This window comes from Phalacrocorax carbo, chromosome 5 (assembly GCF_963921805.1).
Source record: "Phalacrocorax carbo chromosome 5, bPhaCar2.1, whole genome shotgun sequence".
NCBI classification, from domain to species: domain Eukaryota; kingdom Metazoa; phylum Chordata; class Aves; order Suliformes; family Phalacrocoracidae; genus Phalacrocorax; species Phalacrocorax carbo.
The window spans coordinates 52355937-52380566 of NC_087517.1; the positions used below are offsets into that span (position 1 = coordinate 52355937).

General features: G+C 46.1%; 3 protein-coding genes across 7 annotated transcripts in view; 1 reads left to right on the plus strand and 2 right to left on the minus strand.

The window, feature by feature from the left end:
- The window catches only part of AP2A2 (adaptor related protein complex 2 subunit alpha 2), a 45712-nt gene extending 36896 nt beyond the window's left edge, over positions 1-8816 (plus strand). For 2 of the 5 annotated variants that reach the window (XM_064452466.1, XM_064452467.1), the window contains exons 16-23: positions 980-1057; positions 1965-2047; positions 2807-2896; positions 3773-3896; positions 4686-4802; positions 5014-5083; positions 5729-5863; positions 6650-8816. In XM_064452466.1, the coding sequence (XP_064308536.1) occupies positions 980-1057; positions 1965-2047; positions 2807-2896; positions 3773-3896; positions 4686-4802; positions 5014-5083; positions 5729-5863; positions 6650-6727 (775 nt within the window). In that variant the 3' untranslated portion in view covers positions 6728-8816. Of the gene's footprint in view, positions 1-979; positions 1058-1964; positions 2048-2806; positions 2897-3762; positions 3897-4685; positions 4803-5013; positions 5084-5728; positions 5864-6649 lie in introns of all 5 variants that reach the window. The other 3 variants (XM_064452462.1, XM_064452465.1, XM_064452464.1) reach the window with 2 other exon arrangements.
- Positions 1-24630, minus strand: part of CHID1 (chitinase domain containing 1) — a 214033-nt gene that overhangs the window by 161119 nt on the left and 28284 nt on the right. The window lies entirely within an intron of this gene.
- MUC6 (mucin 6, oligomeric mucus/gel-forming) overlaps positions 11286-24630 on the minus strand; it is a 71670-nt gene continuing 58325 nt past the window's right edge. Inside the window, exons 37-42 of the mRNA XM_064452468.1 lie at positions 21782-22199; positions 19205-19387; positions 17869-17874; positions 15972-16396; positions 13314-13416; positions 11286-11463 (exon numbers count right to left, since the gene is read on the minus strand). Of these exons, the coding sequence (XP_064308538.1) occupies positions 11286-11463; positions 13314-13416; positions 15972-16396; positions 17869-17874; positions 19205-19387; positions 21782-22199 (1313 nt within the window). The remainder of the gene's footprint in view (positions 11464-13313; positions 13417-15971; positions 16397-17868; positions 17875-19204; positions 19388-21781; positions 22200-24630) is intronic.

A 24630-nucleotide genomic window follows, 5' to 3' on the forward strand; every position in this document is an offset into this window, starting at 1 on the left:
ATGAAGTCATGACAAATGTGCAATGCATCTTAATATAAAAGACATAATTAGCAAAACTAATCTGCCTGGATCATTGAGACTTTCATCAAAATTTTATATTAGGCAATGCATTGTTGCAGGTTGGCAGTGATGAAGCCTTGATCCTGTGTTTCTCTTGGAAGGCAATAAGTGATGTTTAATCATGCTACACAATACCAAGATTTTAAGAAGCTACACAAGCTTTTGTTAGAGCCTTTTTTTTTAGAGAAAAAAAAGAAACCAGCACTAGTGGCTTCATAAGCAAAAGTTACCTAAACAGTTTTCTCTTTCTGCAGAAGAAAGTATAGCATTGCCCAACCCTTTGGTCTGTCTGTAGATGATGAAACGCTTCTCTAATGATACCGAGAAGTTGCTTTTTACAGTTTCCTGCCTCTTTTTAGTGCTGTTATCACTTTTGTTTCTAATTTGTTACTTGGGTAAGTCGTTCTCTGTGTGCCCATATATTCTTGCCTATGCTTAATACTTGTGTATTTTTAAGAACTGATTGTGCAGCTGTAGTTAGAAGTGCCACTAAGGTGGTTAAGGCATCCACTTCAAAGCGCCCATTTGTAGTAGTTAATATGCATCTGCATTTATGGTTTTGAACTAAAACTTTTTTGCTGTCACAATTAAACACCTAAAAGGACTTGGTTCTTTAAGAAGCATAAATTTAAGCTGCTGAACACTTTTAGCTGTCTCCTGCCTTGGGGAAGAATTGCTGGTTCCTAACAATCAGGGAGGGGTGGGGTGGGGGAGAGAAGTGGGGGAAAACATCGCCTAATGCCTAAAACCTTTCTAGGTGTACTGAGCTAGGGCAGCTAATAAATTCTTCATGCATTAAACTCAGCAGTGCCATTTTTGAGGAAGGAGGTAAAAGAAATAACTAAGCACTAAGCTGTCTTTACTAACTCCTGCTATCTCTGTCGCTACTGCCTTTCTTCCTTTGTGCTGCCTGAACTAGCCCTGACCTGGCTTCATCTGAGGTAGTTTCTGAGGAACCAGCTGATACTGTGCATGATGCTGATGAGCTTTTTCACAAGTAAGCAATACTAAAACCTTGCAAGGCTGGGCAACATCCAGAATATAGTTATAAAGCAAAACTATATTGTGCATTATCTTAATACCAGCAAAACTAGAGAAACATGTACTGTCCGACTTGTGGCTAGAACACCTCTGTAGATGCTGTGGATTTTTTGACAAGCTCATGAATACACAGGTTAGAGCTGCCTTTACAAGTTGGTGCTATCGCACACTGCTCTAGAATGAGGCAATGTCAGTTGTATATTATGTTTTGCAACTACTCACAAGTAAAGGAAAAACATAAGACTAAATTGTCAAAATTACTGATATTTGGGAGTATGTTTTAAGTGCCTTGTATGCAAAAGGCTGATGTTTGCTGACCACCTCTTCTACTTTTAAGTGAAGGGTGACGGAGAGGACTGAAATCACTGCAGAACGGGCTTCCTCTCTCAAAGTAGGAAAAAAATACAGCTTTCAGTTGACTTACGTGACACAGAACTGATAAAACAAGGGATTCTTTTTTTTCTTTCAGGTTTAAACAGTCAAAGCTCCAAACTTTTCAATTCTGCACCAACCTAATGAGTTTCTTATTCATATTCTTGACAACTTCTGAAAAAAACCTAGTCTGTTGCCTGGTTCTTTATAGACAGTGTGTGTGTGTGTGTATAGCATATTGTGGCTTCCTTCATAGTTTCTCAGATATCCTATCAAATAAAAATTTCAGTTCTTTTAGTGTCCTACAAGTGGTGGTTTTGGTTGTAAAATTGTCTTTTCTAACTGCAGTTTTCTGCAAAGACCTCTCTCACAGACTGATGCACTCTAGGTTAACCACAATCTTCATCCTCTGTGTAAACCCTGAATTTTGTGGTTCTAAATATTGTTTAATGTGGCTCAATTTAAAACATGTTTTCCCTCTCTTTCCCTAGGTTTGTGTGTAAAAATAATGGAGTCTTATTTGAAAATCAGTTGCTACAAATTGGATTGAAGTCTGAATTTCGACAGAACCTGGGTAAGATCTTTCAGGCCAAGTGGTTAGCTGTCTGCATTATCAACCTCAATGCCAGCATGATATTGCAGATAGGACTTGCTTTTCAGCTACTTCAGAATTCACAGAAATGTGAATTCAGGCCTAACCTGTCTTTAGAATCTTCACTGTTTGTGTGTCCCTGGCTTCTGTAGGTTCATTTCCTTAAACTTTTTGTTTTGGTAGCTGAGATGAAATGGGGAGTGTTAAGTGGTACTATAAGCTCCAGCTCTTGCTGCCTAGTTAAGGCTGGTACAACCAGGGTTATAAAGGCCCATTCTCCTCAATTTTTGCATCTTACAGTATAGCTTTTTGTAAGTGATACACAAGACATTTCAGACATATCTAGCATAATACATTAATGCACAAGATACTGAAAACATCTAGAAGGAGCTGGGAATTGAACACAGACCAGTGCTAGGATTGCTCACTTCTTCTGCATCACTTTTGGCACCATAATAGCTCCTCTACATAGAAATGAATGTTCTTCAGCAACTGAAGGACTTCCACTGATAATTGCCTGTGTGACAGCTACTGTGGGAGAGGCCTGATGTTTTTGTTTTAATGTGTTATTTCATTTTGAACTGTGAATATCTTGGTAAGACAAACCATGTAAATTATGCTTTGTTTGTAAAAGCTGTTTTAAAGAAAGATGGAAAGACAAGTGTATTTGATACTTGAAGTACAGTAGTTCAATACATGTGACATAACTAAAAATTCTGATTTTTATTCTTTTCTTGCTAGGACGTATGTTCATATTCTATGGTAATAAGACATCAACACAGTTCTTGAATTTTACTCCAACAGTAATCTGCTCGGATGACCTACAGTCAAATATCCTTAAATGCAGTAGCATGTGTCTGTTCTTACTTGGGTTTTGTGTTTTAAGCCCACAAAATTATTATAAAGCTGCTGGATCAAGGCATGGTGTCCTTGAACACGAAGGAATGAGAAACTTGCTGATAACTTTCTACAGGTCTCTTAGAAAGAACAAGTCTTGAGCAGAGATGGAAGATTCTCTCCTTAAAGGTCTGGTTACAAACACAAATTTTACTGTTGAAATAAGGAGAAATTAGGCTGAATAAATATGTATTGTAATTCTGTAGCTTTCTCCACTGTCATGACGTAGCAGGGGGTATAGATGTGGTGTCCTTCAAGTCCTGTATTAGCAGATAACCTCGGACTTGAGATCGAGGTAGGGGAATACATGTACACAAAGATGATATTTTCAAATAAGCTCATAATTTACAGTTCGTCCTTAATGCTTGGTATTGCTAATTGAGGATTTCTGGGAGGCTATGTAATCAAGCTTGTTTGACTCAAAACAGCACTGTGATGTTCACATCAAAATGAGACAATCCAGTGGGTTTTTTTTATTGTGAAGTCTGTGCCTTCATACCTTTTTGGGCCGTCTTTCTTTAAAAATATCCAAAATAACTGAGAATTGTGGAGGTTATTCCTTCCATGTCTGTCAATTTGGAAAAAAAAAATAAAAAAAAAACAACCCACCCCTTTTTTTGCAGTACAAGAATTGAGCTTTGAATATTCAGTAGCATATAGAGACTGAGTGGACACTATGCTAATTCCTTGTGTAGCTGTTGGAGGATTTGCAGGTTGGTTTTTTTTTTTGTTTGGTTTGTTGGTTTTTTTTGGTTGGTTTTTTTTTTAAAGTTATCAATTCATTGATCAGTTTCCTTAACCACATCTTATGCCTGAATCTTCAGACAAAACCTGTTGATCCCACAGTGGATGGAGGTGCACAGGTTCAACAGGTGGTGAACATTGAATGTGTGTCAGACTTTATGGAAGCTCCAATCCTGAACATTCAATTCAGGTAAAACACAGGATTCAAATGCTAGTGAATTAATCAGATGAAAGATGTTAAATTTGTCCTGGTCCTCTTACTGAAGTGTAGAATATGGACACCCAAAGCTGTTTTGGGTGGATGACTTATGTGAAAAATTGACTAACTAAGCTTTAAGCTACTGGAAGAGGTAGGGAATCCACTTGGAACAATATAGTTTAAAAAAACCCAAACTTACACTAATCAAGAAGCAGCTACTGATAAAGTGTCTCTATAAATTCTCTTTCCGCTATCCATATAAAACAGCAGCCTTCCTGTTTGCTTAAGAAATCTTGACAGGAATACATGCAGTAACTTCTCCCTCCTGGAAACCAAGAACGTTTCTGCAAACAACTTGGACTGGAAGTGCATGCAGCCAAAAATAGAATCTTGTTATGTCCACTCAACGCCAGCCTTTGGGAAATCTGGCCTGCATTATTTTATTCTAGTCTAAACTGGTTCTTACTGGTATGTTTTCACAGGGATGTATTTTTCATTCCTCTGATGGATGCTATCAAGAAGGATAACAACCTATGTTGAAACAGAGATCCTTATTAGAAACTCTGCCAATTCACTTTCATGTGCCATCTAAGCAGAGCAAATAAATATATTTAACAGTGGATTAAAACTGTATGTTAGAAATGACATTATCTGCAGTTGATGAATTTTAATAATAAACAATTGCACCTTAGTGTTCATCCTCAATTGCTTGGTTGATTTAGGCTGAGAGACTGTTAACGTTGTGCTGCATAGGTCATGTTCTTTCTATTCCATCTGCAGGTATGGTGGAACATTTCAAAATCTTTCAGTAAAATTACCCATCACACTGAATAAATTTTTCCAGCCAACAGAGATGTCTTCTCAAGACTTCTTTCAGCGTTGGAAGCAACTGAGCAAGTAAGACTTCAGACAAAGTATACTTGGGCTTGGGGCTCTTGTGGTGGGCCGAGGGAAGAACAAAGGTATATTGTGAATGTAGCTGGTGCAGTACCCCATGCCGTACTTAATCCTGTGAGTTATAAACTCTCACAAAATAATTAGTTGCTATTGAAAGCGTTGTACATAATACACGTGTTATACCATGTATTCATCTTGCCTTGTCTTGCAGTCCGAAACAAGAAGTACAGAATATCTTCAAAGCAAAACACCCAATGGATGCAGAGATCACAAAAGCAAAGGTGGGTGGTAATGTGGTATTCTTAATTTGTAGCGTAAAGGTAGTGGTGTAAGCAAACTTTGTTCACCTTGGTTTATACGGCAGTTGCATCATTGTGTTAAAGTGTAAGTCCATGTTGTGTAACAGACCCTTGGCAGTACTGGATTGAATGGACTATTTCTCAGTGTGCCTTAAATTAGATACAATATTCAATAGTAGCTGAAAACTTGAAGCTATTTAAGAAAACAACAATTCATTGCTTGAAACTGAACTGGAAGAAACGTCAAGCCTTAATTTATACTAGAGTTACTAGTCAGAAAAGAAAACAGCGACATTTTGTAGATTTGGCTGCCTTAGGCAAAACAGAAGTGACCTGTGTAATACAGGAATGGCTTTATCAAAACCAGGGGAGACTTATGTTGAATCTAACTTATTTCTCAGTTGTTTTCAAGAAGAACCTTTTTTTCAGGAACAGCTCTTTCTCAGGTCACTCTTGTCACTTCAAAAATTTCTTGTAATAAAATCGGTATTGGATAATTCTTTAATGTCTCAAACACTTCAAGTGAAAATTAGTCTACTTATTTTGCTAGTTGGGGGCTGTGCTTGGGTAGACTTGGTGTTGGTGTCCCGCTGTCCCCACGCTTAATCTTCAGGGTTTGTTTCATAGATAATTGGCTTTGGATCAGCCCTACTTGAGGAGGTAGATCCCAATCCTGCTAACTTTGTTGGTGCTGGTATCATACATACAAAAACTACTCAGATTGGATGCTTGCTGCGCCTTGAACCCAACCTCCAGGCACAGGTATGTTTAAGTAGTTCAAACAAGAACTGGTATTTCAGCTGTAGATAAATATCTGCGTATATCTGAAACTCTTTAAGGTATTTATTTAAAATCACTATTGCAATATCTAATTGTGACTGTGGACTGCAACAAGAAATGAAATTGTAGCAGCTGGTCCTGGCCCAGTTTGGTAAACTGCTTCTTCATGGCAATTCTTTCCTATTGAAAGAGATTATTGTATTATTTCAGACTGTCCACGGAGTCGCATCTTCTCTTGAAGGTTGGAAACATTTAATGTTTCTGTTTTGTGCACCTGGGACAAGATTAAGTAAAATTCCCTTTGCCATTTTAAATTAATAAAAGAATCATTGGCTAAAAGAGGAAAACATAAGCAAGCAAGCACAATATTCATAATATTTTTCCTCAAGCATTTTGATAGAGGTTTTATCAAAGCTGAGGACTAAAAACTTAAGGTGGTAAGTCTCCTGTTTCCTGAAGATGTGGTGGTAGAGAGCCTTTAGACTTTCCACAACATTTACTCCTCATAAAGAAAAATTTTGGACAGCACCTTGCTTTTAAAGCCTAAAAATATTAGAACAGTGGTAATTCTCAACATGGGTTTGAAGATGTATTCCAGCCTATGGTTTGAAAAAGCTGTGTTAGGCTGGCTGCCTCTGCATGTTTTAACTTGAGGTCTTTTTCCAGCTAAATCTAACAAGTAAGAGGTGGCTTTCGCTAGTTGACTGTGCATTCATTTAATGCCAAACTGTGTTTAAAAAGTAAACAATATTTTATATTCTCTTTCAGATGTATAGGCTCACACTACGAACAAGTAAAGAAGCTGTATCTCAGAGATTATGTGAATTGCTGTCAGAACAGTTTTAAAATTAACCATGTCCGTTTTGGTTTTGCCACTTATATCACTGTCATCATACTGCAAATAAATGTCTTGTACATCACTGTCCGAGTACTGCAGTGTTAACCAATGCCAGCTCCCTGCCTTAATAGGACTTGACCCTTGTTTGAAATTAAGACTATAAAGTGTACAGTACAGGGAAGTGACTTTTTACATTAAAAATGGCTTTTACTGTGTCACATAATGGGTGGGAGGGCTGTCTTGTGCTTTTTTTTTTTCTTTCAGAGGTCAGGCTTTTAAACTTGTTAGAGGGCAGTTGGTTTATATGTGGTAACCAAGGTTTTCAACTGGAAACGGCTAGTAACATTCTGCGTTAGTGCCTTTAACAGGTACTCCCTCAGCTCTGAGAGGAAAGAAACTAATGTAATGCTGCTCAGTAAGGTTAATTTAGACACTGAGTCAAAACTTTGTAAAGTCAAATGTTACCACAAGCTTTGTACTGGATGGAAGGGCAGATTCCAAGATATGTTTGAATATGATTCAAGTGAACATTTTTGTTGAGTGTCACCAATGCTTGTATTTGAAAAATGCCACAGGACCAGAGTCTTAAAGTATTAATGTTGTAATCCTTTACGTCTTAATGTTTTCTGATCTTTGGAAAGTGGGTTGAACACAAAAGCTATTCTTAATCCTCTGCTTATCTCAAATAACAAGCTGAGCTTCTCTCTTAGGTGGTGAATGAGTACATGCTTGTTCATTGTTAGTCAAACTGAAGTTGAATATTCTGTTCTGTGTTTTTTCTTTCCCATCAGACTTAGCAGGTAATAGTCCTAACGATGTGATATAACTAACTGCGGAGTCTGGTATTGTGTAAAAGGAGAAATGGGAAGAAATGGGCCCTAGAAGGGCTGTAAGGCATGCATTCTCTCAGATGAAAATGTAATTTTAAACAATATCTTTTCCTCAGTGTACAGTAAAAGTAAAAGTCAAGAGGTTAAATAACTGATATCTGAACAGTCTGTCAGTGGTGTGGTAAATATATTCAGCATGCTGTAGAAGACTTGTGTTGAGACTGAGAGTAGAAGGCCCCAAAATAGTCAGCTTTTCTAGTGGTTTTTACAACCAAAGCCTTTAACTTGTTCCACATCAGCAAACTCTTTGCAGCCTCTCTGCAGAAGTAAAGTGGACACAACTTTGGCTCATGCTTTTCAAGCCTTGGGATGCAACAAAGGCTATGAGAAGAAAGCAGGTGAGGTAGTGCAGGTAAAAACTGCAGGCAGTTGTCAGCGAGTACTACACGTCATGATGAATGAAGTCAGCTGCTGCTGATGTGAGGAGTGAACCTCAGATCAAGATTTCCTCAAAGTTATTTAAAGGAAGCCCGGGACTGGTATCTCAACACATACAGCCAAGTATGCCTGTGAAATAAAGGTTTGGAGGGATAGTGATGACATTGAAGATACATTTAAATGAGGCTCCTGTCATGCTGCCCAGTGCACAGCAGGGGTCAGGATTTGACATGACTGAGTGTGTCTTGCTTGTTTTCTTCAGTGCTTTGAGTTAAGTGATGGAACTGGGTGATTGTAACTTGGTTTGGTTGAAGGCTAGTGATCGTATTTGAGTGCAAGTGAAAAACAAGGAATAAAGGTTTGGCTGTGGTGTATGGATTTTGGGAGATGTTTTGTTTTTCCAGAAATGTCTGGTAACTATGAATGTTATGACTGAAAACTTGGCTATAGGCCTGGTCTTTCTGCAAAAGTTCTCTTGAACAACTGGCCCTTTTATGGCCTTTCAAGTAGCTAATAAATACTCTTTGATCACAAACATTGACTTTGAAAGTCTTCATGAGCAGTTCCTGCAGTCAGGTGGGCAGCTGGCAAAATACTAAATGGGCTACCCTATGCTTTGTCCTTTGGATGCCATATGCCTCTGTATTAGTCCTGTTATCTTAACCGTGCTGTTGGCTGCTAGGTTAAATATCTGATGTGCTGAATTAAAGGCAGGCTTAACAAAGACAGGGGAGGAGCTTTTGTGTGATCTTTTTTCCAAATCCTGTTGTATATCTGTCCCCCTGAAAATGTTCTGTGCCCTCATTAAAGGACACCTGGAAACACTGCACTACTATAGTTCACTTTGCTTTGGTTCAGCTGTGCTAAAATGTGCATTAAAAATGTGGGAAGGAGGGGGGTGAGGGAAAGTGTCTTTTCAGTGGTGGCTGTATTAAGCTTATGACTGTTCACACTTTGTATTAAATGTCAGCTCAGTGAAGCCATGAGCAGAAAAGTGAACAAACTAAGGACAAATACTTGATTATTTTTTTGTGAATGATGGTTAAATTACCAAAGTGATGTATCCTGTCGAGCAGACAAAGTAATTTCTGCAGTAAACAGTGTTATTGTTTAAGTACAGTATTTTCAGGCATTGACATGTGAAAATAACTGAATAGCAAAACAGGTAGCGTATGTTCATTCTTGACCTACACTCCAGTATGTAACATTTATGGTGATTGTCTTATTTGTATAAAACAAAGTTCTGTCAAATTAAGTGGAGAATTTTCATATAGAAGACTATATATTAGACTATATTCATCAGAAGAACGTATTAAGATTAAATAAATGATTAGAACAGTAATCAAACTGTCCTTTTTTGTCCGGGGCATGGAAGTGTGAAGAATACTTGCATGGAATGGTGTTAATTGAACAACAATTGATGTGTAATGGTGAATTCTTTCCTGCAAACTACTGGTGGGTTGTGTTCCACTGAGCCTTACGAAGCTTTGCAGATCTCTGCTCCCCCCAGTGAGTTTGTTTATGGCTTTTTTTTGTTGCTGTGTTTCTTCAAGTTACAAATATTCTGCTGGAAAAAAATCAACCCCCCCCCCCCCCCAAAAAAAAACTCCATGTAAAATCTTTCTTCATATAATGTTTAACAACAGTAAGTATAGTAAGTGCATGCTGTGGTAAAGTGGTGTAACAGTGGCCGAGGCCAAGAAGCACGCACCTGTATTACACAGACAGAACCTAATTAAAAAAAGTGTTGATGTTGCTGTAAAAGGAGAGTATCTAAACTGCTAAATAACCTCACTTAAGCTTTAAATGTATGCTTCAGATTCTTAGTACTTCTCTAAAACTTGCTAGAAGGAAAAAAATATCTCTGGGCAGTGTGAGCTTTTGGGCATTCACAGAATCACAGAATGGCAGGGGTTGGAAGGGACCTCTGGAGATCATCTTGTCTGGGCCCCCTGCTTGCGCAGGGACACCCAGAGCAGGGGGCACAGGAACACATCCAGGCAGGTTTTGAATGTCTCCAGGGAAGGAGACTGCACAGCCTCCCTGGGCAGCCTGTGCCACTGCTTTGTAACCCTCACAGGAAAGACGTTTTTTGTCATATTGAGGTGGAACTTCCTGTGTTCCAACTTGTGCCCATTGCCCCTTGTCCTGTCGTTGGGCACTAATGAAAAGAGCTTAGTCCCATCGTCCTGACACCCACCCTTTAGATATTTATAGGTATTTGTGAAATCCCCCCTCAGTCTTCTCTTCTCCAGGCTGAACAAACCCAAGTCTCTCAGCCTTTCCTCATAAGGGAGATGCTCCAGCCCCCTGATGATCTTGGTAGCTCTCTGCTGGACTTGCTCAAGCAGTTCCACATCCTTAAACTGAGGGGCCCAAAACTGGACACAGTACTCCAAATGTGGAGTACATACAGTTCATACAACATTTTGTTAAATGAATTGCAAACCAAGTAGTAGAGAATACTCTCTTAATAGCAGCAAGTAGAAATCACTTGTGAGTGAACTACCTGTGTCCTGTTACACATGTGGTCTTAGATTTCTTGCAGAGAAATGCCCTGTAAATTTCCTCTTTGTCCAAAAGTCACGACATGTCTGTGTTAATTGTGATTCTAGAAATGTTGCACCACATTAAGGGTACATGTAGGACCCTCACAATTAGCTTGTGGTTTGGATAGTGCCTTGCTTTCTGACTGCATCTCTGTGTGAATGGCAAGCACAAGCGCCGCGTCCGCTTTCAAATGAAAGGAAAGGTAAGGGGTCACCTCAGTTGTCTCTTCACTCAGTGAAGCAATGGCTATTCCACATGTCCTAGTTCAACTGCAGTGAACCTGACAAACTATTTTCAGTTAAAATAATTGGCCAAATAATGAGAACTAACTTAGGACATTCAATTCCTTCTACTTTATTTGAAAGTAAAACACCTGTTATTGCACAGTGCATAGGCCAGTTTTTAGCCTCTGGTTAAATACACCCTGAGCAAGGCCAGACAATCTCTGACATGGGTTTTCCTCCCACCCCTTGCCCTGCCCATTCTTTTTTTTGTTGTTGTTTTTTGTTTTCCCCCTTTCCCTGCACACACACACCCCCCACACCCCCCCAAACCTCCCTCCTGATTAGGAATAATTTATCAGTTAACTTCCTTGACACTCCAAGTAGCTGCTCAGGAAGCTTCACTGCAAGGCTGGCCTGTATAATCAATACAAGAGAACTCCACTGAGCGGTTGCTAAGGAAGTATGAAATTATGATCAGTGTTTAATGAAAAGAAAAATTGAATCGAGGCCATCTGGAGGTCTGGCTAGTGTATGCAACTGTCAAAATTACAAACGCAGCCACCAAATACAACTATTTCTGTAATGAGCCTTTTTCCAGGGTTATCGGGGTCTTGGCATGGCAGTTGTAATTCCTTCTTAAGAAGCTTAAGTGGCACACAGCAGCTGCATGCTGTGGTGACTGTCATTTTCTCAACACTCCACCTGTTTGGAAGAGAGGGAGGATCAGTTGAGATCTGTATACATCATTTTAGTCTTACAGCTTTTCTAGTATTTGAACGTTATTTTTTTTCCTTATGGTGGAACATTTAGAGGGAAGAGCTAAACCCTTAGAGTTTAACACTTCTGTCATCCACAGAACTATAAACAGTGCAGCCGTTAACTCTATTTTAAGTTCTCGTGATGACTACTGCAGCTCAGGTATCCTGAGCTTTTGCCTTCTTTCCTAAGACTGAATTTTCAAAGGGCTTATAGCTGTTAGGCCTCAGACCTCACTGGAAAATGAATAGGATTTGATTTCCCCATTCTCCTTTTGCACTTCTGAAAATCATATCGTAACTATATTTACATTTTTTTAAAGCTGTGCACGGGACTACTTAGGTGTGCAAAAGGTCTCTGGTATGATAGTTAACAAAGGTGCTGAATTGCGCGTGTTCCTTTTGCATGGTTCATGGAGGATGGAAAATGCCTTTCTTTCCCTGAACTGATAGCACAAGAATCGAAGCTGATGACTGCGTAACATCACTTCCGGGCTGTGAGGTCAGTTAACAAAGTAGTAGTAGGCTTGCACGTATCTCGCTGAATTAACAGGAATCAAGCACAGGTTGGTGAAGTGGAGCTTGAATAAGCAGGTGAGACTTAGATTCTATTCTGGTAGTGCTTCTGTTCTGTTATACTGCTGCTTTTCTGACCACGTTCAGCCAGCCGTGCTGCTGGACTGGCTCCTACCTTTTCCTGTTTTGTTTTGTTTGTTTGGGTTTTTGGTAGTAGTGGTGGTGGTGTTGTTGTCAGTGGGAAGCTGCATAAAGGTAGGCTAGAATTCAGCTATGGGAACGTGAGAGTTATGGAAATAGTATTTTTATATATAAATATAAGTATATAATACAGGAAAATATTTTTGTAAAAATCTCTGCAAGGGGAGAAGTCTGCTTGGTTTTAATTAAAACTTCTTTAACCATAACTTTCTTAGTGATTATGATGAACTTTAATAACTCTAAAAATCTTCCTCCAGGCTTCACAGCCCTTCTGAAAACTCTCAAGATACAAAGTCAGTCACTCCATTTTCAAAATGCTGGGGGACACCTGAACTCACTTTGAAGGGGATAACTTTTACCTTCAGGATTAATTTAAATTAGTTATTGCAAAAGCAAAATCCTTCATTGCTTTCCTACTCTGAACACTGTATCTGCTTGGATTATTGGGAATAACTTTCTTCCCAAATAACTCTGACCTCTGTAATATATTGCTTCAGTGAGTTTAGCTTTTATTGAAGCCTTGATTCCCTGTCTGAATAGTCCCATAATGAGCAAGCGGAACTGCGCAGGCTGAGACAGCACACTTGGAACTATAAAATATCCCTGAATTACATTGTTAAGAGAACATTGTAAGACAACTGAAGTGACATTATGTATTTAGGTGAGAGAAATTTATTTTGCTGTCTTGGCTATTTGACTGACTGACCTTTTCAGTCTTTAAAAAAAAAAAGCCAAACCTGAAAAAAAAACCCAAACCAAAAACCAACCAACCAAAAAAACCCAACAACAAAAAAGCCCCCAAAAACCTGAAGCACTGATGTCTGTTTTTTAAACGAAAACTTAAGGAAGGGAGACAACATTCCTTGTTTAAATTGTAAACCCTACATACTAAATGACCCTATTAATGTTGTTTCTAGTTAGCCGCCTTATACTGCAACATTATATTGCTGGGTTGATGCCAACCACATTTTTCTCCCTGAATTATAAAGGAGCGGTAGTTAACAAATATCACTACTTACAGGTGGCCGAATAAGGATAAGAAACAACTGTAGTACTATACAATCTCTCAGTTATCCTTACGTTGTTGAAGATGGGCACGCTCCTTCACATCGGCTTAAGGTGACATTTGTAGAACAGCCTTTGTAAGTGATTTTCTCTTCATATTTGAGTTCTCTACAATGCTCTGTCAAAGAGAAGAAGGAAAAAAAATCATAGCAGAAACTTATTTTAGTCTTCTCGAGTGACTTTTGCTGGATGCCAAAAGCCTCCATACTCAGTTGCCTGGAAAACCATTCCCATTGCATGAGACAATTAACAACTCAAAAGTAAGTAACACAGCAATAGAAGGTTTTAAACTAGGTACAGAAGATGCATGAGGTAGTTACCACGGAGGAAACTAAGAAAATGCAGGTTGCTGGAATTACACGTGGGCAAAAAAACTCTTGTTAAGAATACAGGGCAAATTCAGTCCAGCAGGAAAAAAACTCTAATCCACTGATGAGAACACGAAGATGCAAATAAAACAATCAGCTGTCTAATTTTGGTGGAATTATTTCTGGTTCACAGATTTTGTAATAGATTTTACTTATTTAAAAAACGCTTAATTTACTTGTTTTAAGGATTTGTTTATTTATAGGCAGCCAGAAGTTCACAACTTAAATGCCTGCCCAAAGTCTGTCTTTGCTTACTAGGTAGAATGTGTAATGCTACACAGCCAGTAATGATTATGTGTATTGATCTTGCATTTTCTCCTGACTTGAAGCAAGACACCAAACACTTTATAAAGCAAAAAGCTGACTGAAAGCACAGGTTTTCCAATGAGTTTAAAGACTGTGTTTGAAGTTTATATTCAGGAGAACAAAGATGTTGGATACTCTCAAGGCAATTTATGCACCTCTGACGCTGCTCTGGTACAATGTTCTTGGGAGCACATTCAGGTTCCCTGCTTGGAGAAAGGTGATGGATGACACTTGAACATTGTTCTGGGGAAGGCTCAGTTAATACAGCAGCTGGAATTTGGGAATTTGTCATTGGGAAATAGGCAATGAGCCTCCTTTCTGCTAAAAAAAAAAGCCCCGAAGCCAGCCTCTGGTTCTGCATTACTTGTGTAACAGTGAGAGGAAGGACAGACTGCATTCAATCGCTTGCTCTGCAGGTAGATAATTCTGCTGTACCGTGTGGCTGAGCTGACTGACCTGTACAAGCTGCACTCTGCTGACAAGGTTAGTGATAAAAAGTTCTGCTACAGGTGACTGTACCCACTGTTATATATTGATGCTCACATGACTCTTGGAGAGCAGCAGTTAATCACAAACACGATTTCCTGAGCTGACTATTTGGAACCCTTTGTGTAAATTGGTGTTCTGGAGTAAGACTCAGTAGGTGATGTCTTGAATGACTTGAGTGTGGTGTTCCACATTGTTCTTTATTTTGTTGCAGTTAGAGATAAGTTTCTGGTTCGTTTGATCTGATTGTAACGATGGAATGGAGGACTTTGTGTGAAGGTTCACAACAACTAAAGAAATAGCATAGAGTTAAGTGGAAAAATTTTGAAGACATGCTTCAAAGATAAAAAGATGTGAATATTTAGAATCTTGTTATTTAAGCAGGGTAGAAAAGGATGCTGCATATCCCTCGTAATTCTTGAAAAAGGTAAGGCAAATGAAAGCTGTAGCTTGTTGGAGGTGAGGTTGCACTTTAGGAATTAAATACACAGAGAAGGAGAAAAAACAGTGGAAGTGGTATATGACAGTGTAGAAGGCAAATGGAAAGAAAGCAATATGATATGGCTAAAGTACACTTTCCACATAGTTTCTTCTTTCTATGTTGAACTTGCCCAAAAGAGAATGCAAAGTAGCTGAAATTGAGAAGCTGACTATTCTCTGGGTCCTCAAACAATGGTTAAAACAAACAAACATGCCAAAAAGAACCACACAGGAAATCCCCCTTCCATTCACAGACTGAACAGTGTGTATGTCATTCTGGTTTATTTTAGAAGGGTTAATCCATATCCTAGGAAGTGTTGAATAAAAATTGTCTGCCTTACTGTTTCAAAATAGACCAACCAGGCCTCTGCTACCTCTACAGAAATACAGTTAAAAATATATAGATATCTCTTGTGCATCCACACCACTGTTCCTGACATCTGTACTGTGGATCATAAAGTAGGACAGTTCCATTTAAAGCAAGTAGAGAGGACGTTGCTTTGTGTGCCTCTCTTTACATGAAATTGTGCAGAAATTGTAGAATATGATATTCCTTCAGATATTAGATTTTAATTACACACAAGAGCCAAAAAACTATCACTCTACTTTGAAAACTGAGAAACCACGGTCCTGCAGAAGAAATATCGAAAAATGCTCAAGTGTGCAGAAAGAGTGTATAACGTGAGGACTGCAGGGTAAGTCAAGAGATAGCCTGTACAAATAAAAGAAATTTTTCTTACACTGCTTAACTGCAATTTTAATATTAAAACCCAAATGATTCTGAGACTTTCCTGATACGCGTCCTTAACTCACACTTCTTAATGTTTACGTCAGTACATAGCAGGGAACCTGTTCTTATGAATAGAGACTTCAGACAGCTACTCAACAAAAAATAACTGCAGAAAGGACAAAAAAGATGGAGTGAATTCATACAAATGGTATAATAGCCAAAGAATATGTAAGAATTCATATACTCATGAAAGAAAATGTGCTAAAAAAAAATTATATAGGAACTGGTACAGATATATTTTACCTGGTGGTGCTGAAGACGGTACAAATTGAGGCAAGGAGGTTGAAAGTCTAGAGCTGAAAGAAGGAATGAATGTAGTGTGGGTAGTGGACAATGTTGTTGTTTGCAAAGGGGTCCTGCCAGCTGACTGTGTAGAAGCAGTAGTAGTAACACTGGGAGCAAAAGTCAGTGTTGTGGATAAAACAGTTGGGGTGAAAACTGGTGTAGACCTTGCATAGATACTCGTAGGAACTACTAAGGAAGATGTTTTCCCAAGCGGAGTTAATGTAGTGTTTTGCATGGAAAAATATGTAGTAATTTCAGCAGTCCTAAATGTGGAAGCACTGAGGTTTGTAGGCGTAGGCTTTGGGCCGGTGGTTGGGGCCGATGTGGAGGAGACCATGGAAGTGGCGGGAGGTGGCAGGCGGGTGCTGAGCGGGCTGCTGGGACTCAGAGAGGTCCACGCCAGAGGGACTTGTGTGCTGCTAGCGGGGCTGGCCCCTGTGGAGACAGAGGTCTTGGAGGTGGTGCTGGCGGAGGTGGTGGCGGTGGTCTTCTGCGTGGTCGGAGGTGTCAAAATGTATGGAACTGCAGTCTGTTTGTGGGTGAAGGCTGCCGGGAGGAAAGCACAGGTTGACTAAGGTTGGCAGGCCACGAAGGGAAGGTAAAGGAGGTGAGAAGAAGCCCTGGCAAGGGCCTCTGGCAAGAAGAGCCACCCCGTATCGCTCAGCGTGTCGCTGGGCAAGAGGGAGAACTGGGCTCGTGGTTCTTCTCCTAAGCTCCCCCTGGTGCTTCGACCCAGGCAGGGCCAATGGGTGTGCCAGTCAGCGGTGGGTTGATCCGGGCTGGATGCTAAGTGCCCGCCCAGCCCCTTCCTCTCTCCCCCTCAGCGGGAATGGGGAGAGAATTGGAAGTGCAAAAGCAAAAAACCCCACATGCGTCCAGATACAGGGAGTTTTCAGAAGTGGAGAAACTAAGAGAAAAACAAACCAGAACCACCCACGAGATGCAAAGGCGATCACTCGCCACCTCCTACCGGTGCCCGACGCCCGGCCAGCCTTGGAGCAGCAGCTGCTTGTGAAAAAATTACCCTCCCTCCCCGTTTTACCGCTCAGCGTAACGTTCTGTGGCTAGGGCTATCTCCTTGGTCACTCACTTTGGGTCAGCTACGCTGGCCGTGTCCCCAGGCAACCTCTTGCCCACCCCTTGCCCGCTCCCTGACAGGCAGAAGGAGAAACAGAGAAGGCCTGGGTGCTGCGCAAGGAGGCCTCAGCCATAGCTAAAGCACTCGCATGCTCTCAGCACTGGCTTTGACACACGTCTAAAACACATCAGCAGACAACCTGCTAGGAACAGAAATTAGCTCCATGCCATGCAGAGCCTGTACGCAGGCCCAGCAGTGCCCCGGCCCCAGGCTGGCCAAAGGCAGCGGGAAGGGAGGGCCAAGTAGCAGAACAAAAGTGCAACCGGCGTATGGTGCTTGCAAGGAACGATGGAAGGATGGAGGGGAGGCAGGATGGAGGGGAGGAAGGATGTAGGGAAGGGCGAGAGCTGGTAAGAGGAGGCAGAAGCAGTGGGCAGGGCAGGAGGGAGGCTTACGGGGGTGTGAGGAGCTCAGCCGCGTTGAGGACACAGTTGAGGCGGGCGAAGATGCAGGCGAGGGCAGCGGGCTGGTCTTGGCTGTGGAGGGTGCGGAGGACTCTGTTGTGGACAGCTCTTCTGGAGCCCGGGTCCTCGGGGAAGAAGGCTTGGGCCTTAGGGTCGTAGGCGTAGGCTTTGGGCTGGTGGTTGGGGCCGATGTGGAGGAGACCGTGGAAGTGGCGGGAGGTGGCAGGCGGGTGCTGAGCGGGCTGCTGGGACTCAGAGAGGTCCACGCCAGAGGGACTTGTGTGCTGCTAGCGGGGCTGGCCCCTGTGGAGACAGAGGTCTTGGAGGTGGTGCTGGCGGAGGTGGTGGCGGTGGTCTTCTGCGTGGTTGGAAGTGTCAAAATGTGTGGAAGTGCAGTCTGTTTGTGGGTGAAGGCTGCCGGGAGGAAAGCACAGGTTGACTAAGGTTGGCAGGCCACGAAGGGAAGGTAAAGGAGGTGAGAAGAAGCCCTGGCAAGGGCCTCTGGCAAGAAGAGCCGCCCCGTATCGCTCAGCGTGTCGCTGGGCAAGAGGGAGAACTGGGCTCGTGGTTCTTCTCCTAAGCTCCCCCTGGTGCTTTGACCCAGGCAGGGCCAATGGGTGTGCCGGTCAGCGGTGGGTTGATCCGGGCTGGATGCTAAGTGCCCGCCCAGCCCCTTCCTCTCTCCCCCTCAGCGGGAATGGGGAGAGAATTGGAAGTGCAAAAGCAAAAAACCCCACATGCGTCCAGATACAGGGAGTTTTCAGAAGTGGAGAAACTAAGAGAAAAACAAACCAGAACCACCCACGGGATGCAAAGGCGATCACTCACCACCTCCCACCGGTGCCCGACGCCCGGCCAGCCTTGGAGCAGTAGCTGCTTGTGAAAAAATTACCCTCCCTCCCCGTTTTACTGCTCAGCGTAACGTTCTGTGGCTAGGGCTATCTCCTTGGTCACTCACTTTGGGTCAGCTACGCTGGCCGTGTCCCCAGGCAACCTCTTGCCCACCCCTTGCCCGCTCCCTGACAGGCAGAAGGAGAAACAGAGAAGGCCTGGGTGCTGCGCAAGGAGGCCTCAGCCATAGCTAAAGCACTCGCATGCTCTCAGCACTGGCTTTGACACACGTCTAAAACACATCAGCAGACAACCTGCTAGGAACAGAAATTAGCTCCATGCCATGCAGAGCCTGTACGCAGGCCCAGCAGTGCCCCGGCCCCAGGCTGGCCAAAGGCAGCGGGAAGGGAGGGCCAAGTAGCAGAACAAAAGTGCAACCGGCGTATGGTGCTTGCAAGGAACGATGGAAGGATGGAGGGGAGGCAGGATGGAGGGGAGGAAGGCTGTAGGGAAGGGCGAGAGCTGGTAAGAGGAGGCAGAAGCAGTGGGCAGGGCAGGAGGGAGGCTTACGGGGGTGTGAGGAGCTCAGCCGCGTTGAGGACACAGTTGAGGCGGGCGAAGATGCAGGCGAGGGCAGCGGGCTGGTCTTGGCTGTGGAGGGTGCGGAGGACTCTGTTGTGGACAGCTCTTCTGGAGCCCGGGTCCTCGGGGAAGAAGGCTTGGGCCTTAGGGTCGTAGGCGTAGGCTTTGGGCTGGTGGTTGGGGCCGATGTGGAGGAGACCGTGGAAGTGGCGGGAGGTGGCAGGCGGGTGCTGAGCGGGCTGCTGGGACTCAGAGAGGTCCACGCCAGAGGGACTTGTGTGCTGCTAGCGGGGCTGGCCCCTGTGGAGACAGAGGTCTTGGAGGTGGTGCTGGCGGAGGTGGTGGCGGTGGTCTTCTGCGTGGTCGGAGGTGTCAAAATGTGTGGAACTGCAGTCTGTTTGTGGGTGAAGGCTGCCGGGAGGAAAGCACAGGTTGACTAAGGTTGGCAGGCCACGAAGGGAAGGTAAAGGAGGTGAGAAGAAGCCCTGGCAAGGGCCTCTGGCAAGAAGAGCCGCCCCGTATCGCTCAGCGTGTCGCTGGGCAAGAGGGAGAACTGGGCTCGTGGTTCTTCTCCTAAGCTCCCCCTGGTGCTTCGACCCAGGCAGGGCCAATGGGTGTGCCAGTCAGCGGTGGGTTGATCCGGGCTGGATGCTAAGTGCCCGCCCAGCCCCTTCCTCTCTCCCCCTCAGCGGGAATGGGGAGAGAATTGGAAGTGCAAAAGCAAAAAACCCCACATGCGTCCAGATACAGGGAGTTTTCAGAAGTGGAGAAACTAAGAGAAAAACAAACCAGAACCACCCACGGGATGCAAAGGCGATCACTCGCCACCTCCTACCGGTGCCCGATGCCCGGCCAGCCTTGGAGCAAAAGCTGCTTGTGAAAAAAGTACCCTCCCTCCCCGTTTTACCGCTCAGCGTAACGTTCTGTGGCTAGGGCTATCTCCTTGGTCACTCACTTTGGGTCAGCTACGCTGGCCGTGTCCCCAGGCAACCTCTTGCCCACCCCTTGCCCGCTCCCTGACAGGCAGAAGGAGAAACAGAGAAGGCCTGGGTGCTGCGCAAGGAGGCCTCAGCCATAGCTAAAGCACTCGCATGCTCTCAGCACTGGCTTTGACACACGTCTAAAACACATCAGCAGACAACCTGCTAGGAACAGAAATTAGCTCCATGCCATGCAGAGCCTGTACGCAGGCCCAGCAGTGCCCCGGCCCCAGGCTGGCCAAAGGCAGCGGGAAGGGAGGGCCAAGTAGCAGAACAAAAGTGCAACCGGCGTATGGTGCTTGCAAGGAACGATGGAAGGATGGAGGGGAGGCAGGATGGAGGGGAGGAAGGCTGTAGGGAAGGGCGAGAGCTGGTAAGAGGAGGCAGAAGCAGTGGGCAGGGCAGGAGGGAGGCTTACGGGGGTGTGAGGAGCTCAGCCGCGTTGAGGACACAGTTGAGGCGGGCGAAGATGCAGGCGAGGGCAGCGGGCTGGTCTTGGCTGTGGAGGGTGCGGAGGACTCTGTTGTGGACAGCTCTTCTGGAGCCCGGGTCCTCGGGGAAGAAGGCTTGGGCCTTAGGGTCGTAGGCGTAGGCTTTGGGCTGGTGGTTGGGGCCGATGTGGAGGAGACCGTGGAAGTGGCGGGAGGTGGCAGGCGGGTGCTGAGCGGGCTGCTGGGACTCAGAGAGGTCCACGCCAGAGGGACTTGTGTGCTGCTAGCGGGGCTGGCCCCTGTGGAGACAGAGGTCTTGGAGGTGGTGCTGGCGGAGGTGGTGGCGGTGGTCTTCTGCGTGGTTGGAAGTGTCAAAATGTGTGGAAGTGCAGTCTGTTTGTGGGTGAAGGCTGCCGGGAGGAAAGCACAGGTTGACTAAGGTTGGCAGGCCACGAAGGGAAGGTAAAGGAGGTGAGAAGAAGCCCTGGCAAGGGCCTCTGGCAAGAAGAGCCGCCCCGTATCGCTCAGCGTGTCGCTGGGCAAGAGGGAGAACTGGGCTCGTGGTTCTTCTCCTAAGCTCCCCCTGGTGCTTTGACCCAGGCAGGGCCAATGGGTGTGCCGGTCAGCGGTGGGTTGATCCGGGCTGGATGCTAAGTGCCCGCCCAGCCCCTTCCTCTCTCCCCCTCAGCGGGAATGGGGAGAGAATTGGAAGTGCAAAAGCAAAAAACCCCACATGCGTCCAGATACAGGGAGTTTTCAGAAGTGGAGAAACTAAGAGAAAAACAAACCAGAACCACCCACGGGATGCAAAGGCGATCACTCGCCACCTCCCACCGGTGCCCGACGCCCGGCCAGCCTTGGAGCAGTAGCTGCTTGTGAAAAAATTACCCTCCCTCCCCGTTTTACTGCTCAGCGTAACGTTCTGTGGCTAGGGCTATCTCCTTGGTCACTCACTTTGGGTCAGCTACGCTGGCCGTGTCCCCAGGCAACCTCTTGCCCACCCCTTGCCCGCTCCCTGACAGGCAGAAGGAGAAACAGAGAAGGCCTGGGTGCTGCGCAAGGAGGCCTCAGCCATAGCTAAAGCACTCGCATGCTCTCAGCACTGGCTTTGACACACGTCTAAAACACATCAGCAGACAACCTGCTAGGAACAGAAATTAGCTCCATGCCATGCAGAGCCTGTACGCAGGCCCAGCAGTGCCCCGGCCCCAGGCTGGCCAAAGGCAGCGGGAAGGGAGGGCCAAGTAGCAGAACAAAAGTGCAACCGGCGTATGGTGCTTGCAAGGAACGATGGAAGGATGGAGGGGAGGCAGGATGGAGGGGAGGAAGGATGTAGGGAAGGGCGAGAGCTGGTAAGAGGAGGCAGAAGCAGTGGGCAGGGCAGGAGGGAGGCTTACGGGGGTGTGAGGAGCTCAGCCGCGTTGAGGACACAGTTGAGGCGGGCGAAGATGCAGGCGAGGGCAGCGGGCTGGTCTTGGCTGTGGAGGGTGCGGAGGACTCTGGTGTGGACAGCTCTTCTGGAGCCCGGGTCCTCGGGGAAGAAGGCTTGGGCCTTAGGGTCGTAGGCGTAGGCTTTGGGCTGGTGGTTGGGGCCGATGTGGAGGAGACCGTGGAAGTGGCGGGAGGTGGCAGGCGGGTGCTGAGCGGGCTGCTGGGACTCAGAGAGGTCCACGCCAGAGGGACTTGTGTGCTGCTAGCGGGGCTGGCCCCTGTGGAGACAGAGGTCTTGGAGGTGGTGCTGGCGGAGGTGGTGGCGGTGGTCTTCTGCGTGGTCGGAGGTGTCAAAATGTGTGGAACTGCAGTCTGTTTGTGGGTGAAGGCTGCCGGGAGGAAAGCACAGGTTGACTAAGGTTGGCAGGCCACGAAGGGAAGGTAAAGGAGGTGAGAAGAAGCCCTGGCAAGGGCCTCTGGCAAGAAGAGCCGCCCCGTATCGCTCAGCGTGTCGCTGGGCAAGAGGGAGAACTGGGCTCGTGGTTCTTCTCCTAAGCTCCCCCTGGTGCTTCGACCCAGGCAGGGCCAATGGGTGTGCCAGTCAGCGGTGGGTTGATCCGGGCTGGATGCTAAGTGCCCGCCCAGCCCCTTCCTCTCTCCCCCTCAGCGGGAATGGGGAGAGAATTGGAAGTGCAAAAGCAAAAAACCCCACATGCGTCCAGATACAGGGAGTTTTCAGAAGTGGAGAAACTAAGAGAAAAACAAACCAGAACCACCCACGGGATGCAAAGGCGATCACTCGCCACCTCCTACCGGTGCCCGACGCCCGGCCAGCCTTGGAGCAAAAGCTGCTTGTGAAAAAAGTACCCTCCCTCCCCGTTTTACCGCTCAGCGTAACGTTCTGTGGCTAGGGCTATCTCCTTGGTCACTCACTTTGGGTCAGCTACGCTGGCCGTGTCCCCAGGCAACCTCTTGCCCACCCCTTGCCCGCTCCCTGACAGGCAGAAGGAGAAACAGAGAAGGCCTGGGTGCTGCGCAAGGAGGCCTCAGCCATAGCTAAAGCACTCGCATGCTCTCAGCACTGGCTTTGACACACGTCTAAAACACATCAGCAGACAACCTGCTAGGAACAGAAATTAGCTCCATGCCATGCAGAGCCTGTACGCAGGCCCAGCAGTGCCCCGGCCCCAGGCTGGCCAAAGGCAGCGGGAAGGGAGGGCCAAGTAGCAGAACAAAAGTGCAACCGGCGTATGGTGCTTGCAAGGAACGATGGAAGGATGGAGGGGAGGCAGGATGGAGGGGAGGAAGGCTGTAGGGAAGGGCGAGAGCTGGTAAGAGGAGGCAGAAGCAGTGGGCAGGGCAGGAGGGAGGCTTACGGGGGTGTGAGGAGCTCAGCCGCGTTGAGGACACAGTTGAGGCGGGCGAAGATGCAGGCGAGGGCAGCGGGCTGGTCTTGGCTGTGGAGGGTGCGGAGGACTCTGGTGTGGACAGCTCTTCTGGAGCCCGGGTCCTCGGGGAAGAAGGCTTGGGCCTTAGGGTCGTAGGCGTAGGCTTTGGGCTGGTGGTTGGGGCCGATGTGGAGGAGACCGTGGAAGTGGCGGGAGGTGGCAGGCGGGTGCTGAGCGGGCTGCTGGGACTCAGAGAGGTCCACGCCAGAGGGACTTGTGTGCTGCTAGCGGGGCTGGCCCCTGTGGAGACAGAGGTCTTGGAGGTGGTGCTGGCGGAGGTGGTGGCGGTGGTCTTCTGCGTGGTTGGAAGTGTCAAAATGTGTGGAACTGCAGTCTGTTTGTGGGTGAAGGCTGCCGGGAGGAAAGCACAGGTTGACTAAGGTTGGCAGGCCACGAAGGGAAGGTAAAGGAGGTGAGAAGAAGCCCTGGCAAGGGCCTCTGGCAAGAAGAGCCGCCCCATATCGCTCAGCGTGTCGCTGGGCAAGAGGGAGAACTGGGCTCGTGGTTCTTCTCCTAAGCTCCCCCTGGTGCTTCGACCCAGGCAGGGCCAATGGGTGTGCCAGTCAGCGGTGGGTTGATCCGGGCTGGATGCTAAGTGCCCGCCCAGCCCCTTCCTCTCTCCCCCTCAGCGGGAATGGGGAGAGAATTGGAAGTGCAAAAGCAAAAAACCCCACATGCGTCCAGATACAGGGAGTTTTCAGAAGTGGAGAAACTAAGAGAAAAACAAACCAGAACCACCCACGGGATGCAAAGGCGATCACTCGCCACCTCCCACCGGTGCCCGACGCCCGGCCAGCCTTGGAGCAGTAGCTGCTTGTGAAAAAATTACCCTCCCTCCCCGTTTTACTGCTCAGCGTAACGTTCTGTGGCTAGGGCTATCTCCTTGGTCACTCACTTTGGGTCAGCTACGCTGGCCGTGTCCCCAGGCAACCTCTTGCCCACCCCTTGCCCGCTCCCTGACAGGCAGAAGGAGAAACAGAGAAGGCCTGGGTGCTGCGCAAGGAGGCCTCAGCCATAGCTAAAGCACTCGCATGCTCTCAGCACTGGCTTTGACACACGTCTAAAACACATCAGCAGACAACCTGCTAGGAACAGAAATTAGCTCCATGCCATGCAGAGCCTGTACGCAGGCCCAGCAGTGCCCCGGCCCCAGGCTGGCCAAAGGCAGCGGGAAGGGAGGGCCAAGTAGCAGAACAAAAGTGCAACCGGCGTATGGTGCTTGCAAGGAACGATGGAAGGATGGAGGGGAGGCAGGATGGAGGGGAGGAAGGCTGTAGGGAAGGGCGAGAGCTGGTAAGAGGAGGCAGAAGCAGTGGGCAGGGCAGGAGGGAGGCTTACGGGGGTGTGAGGAGCTCAGCCGCGTTGAGGACAC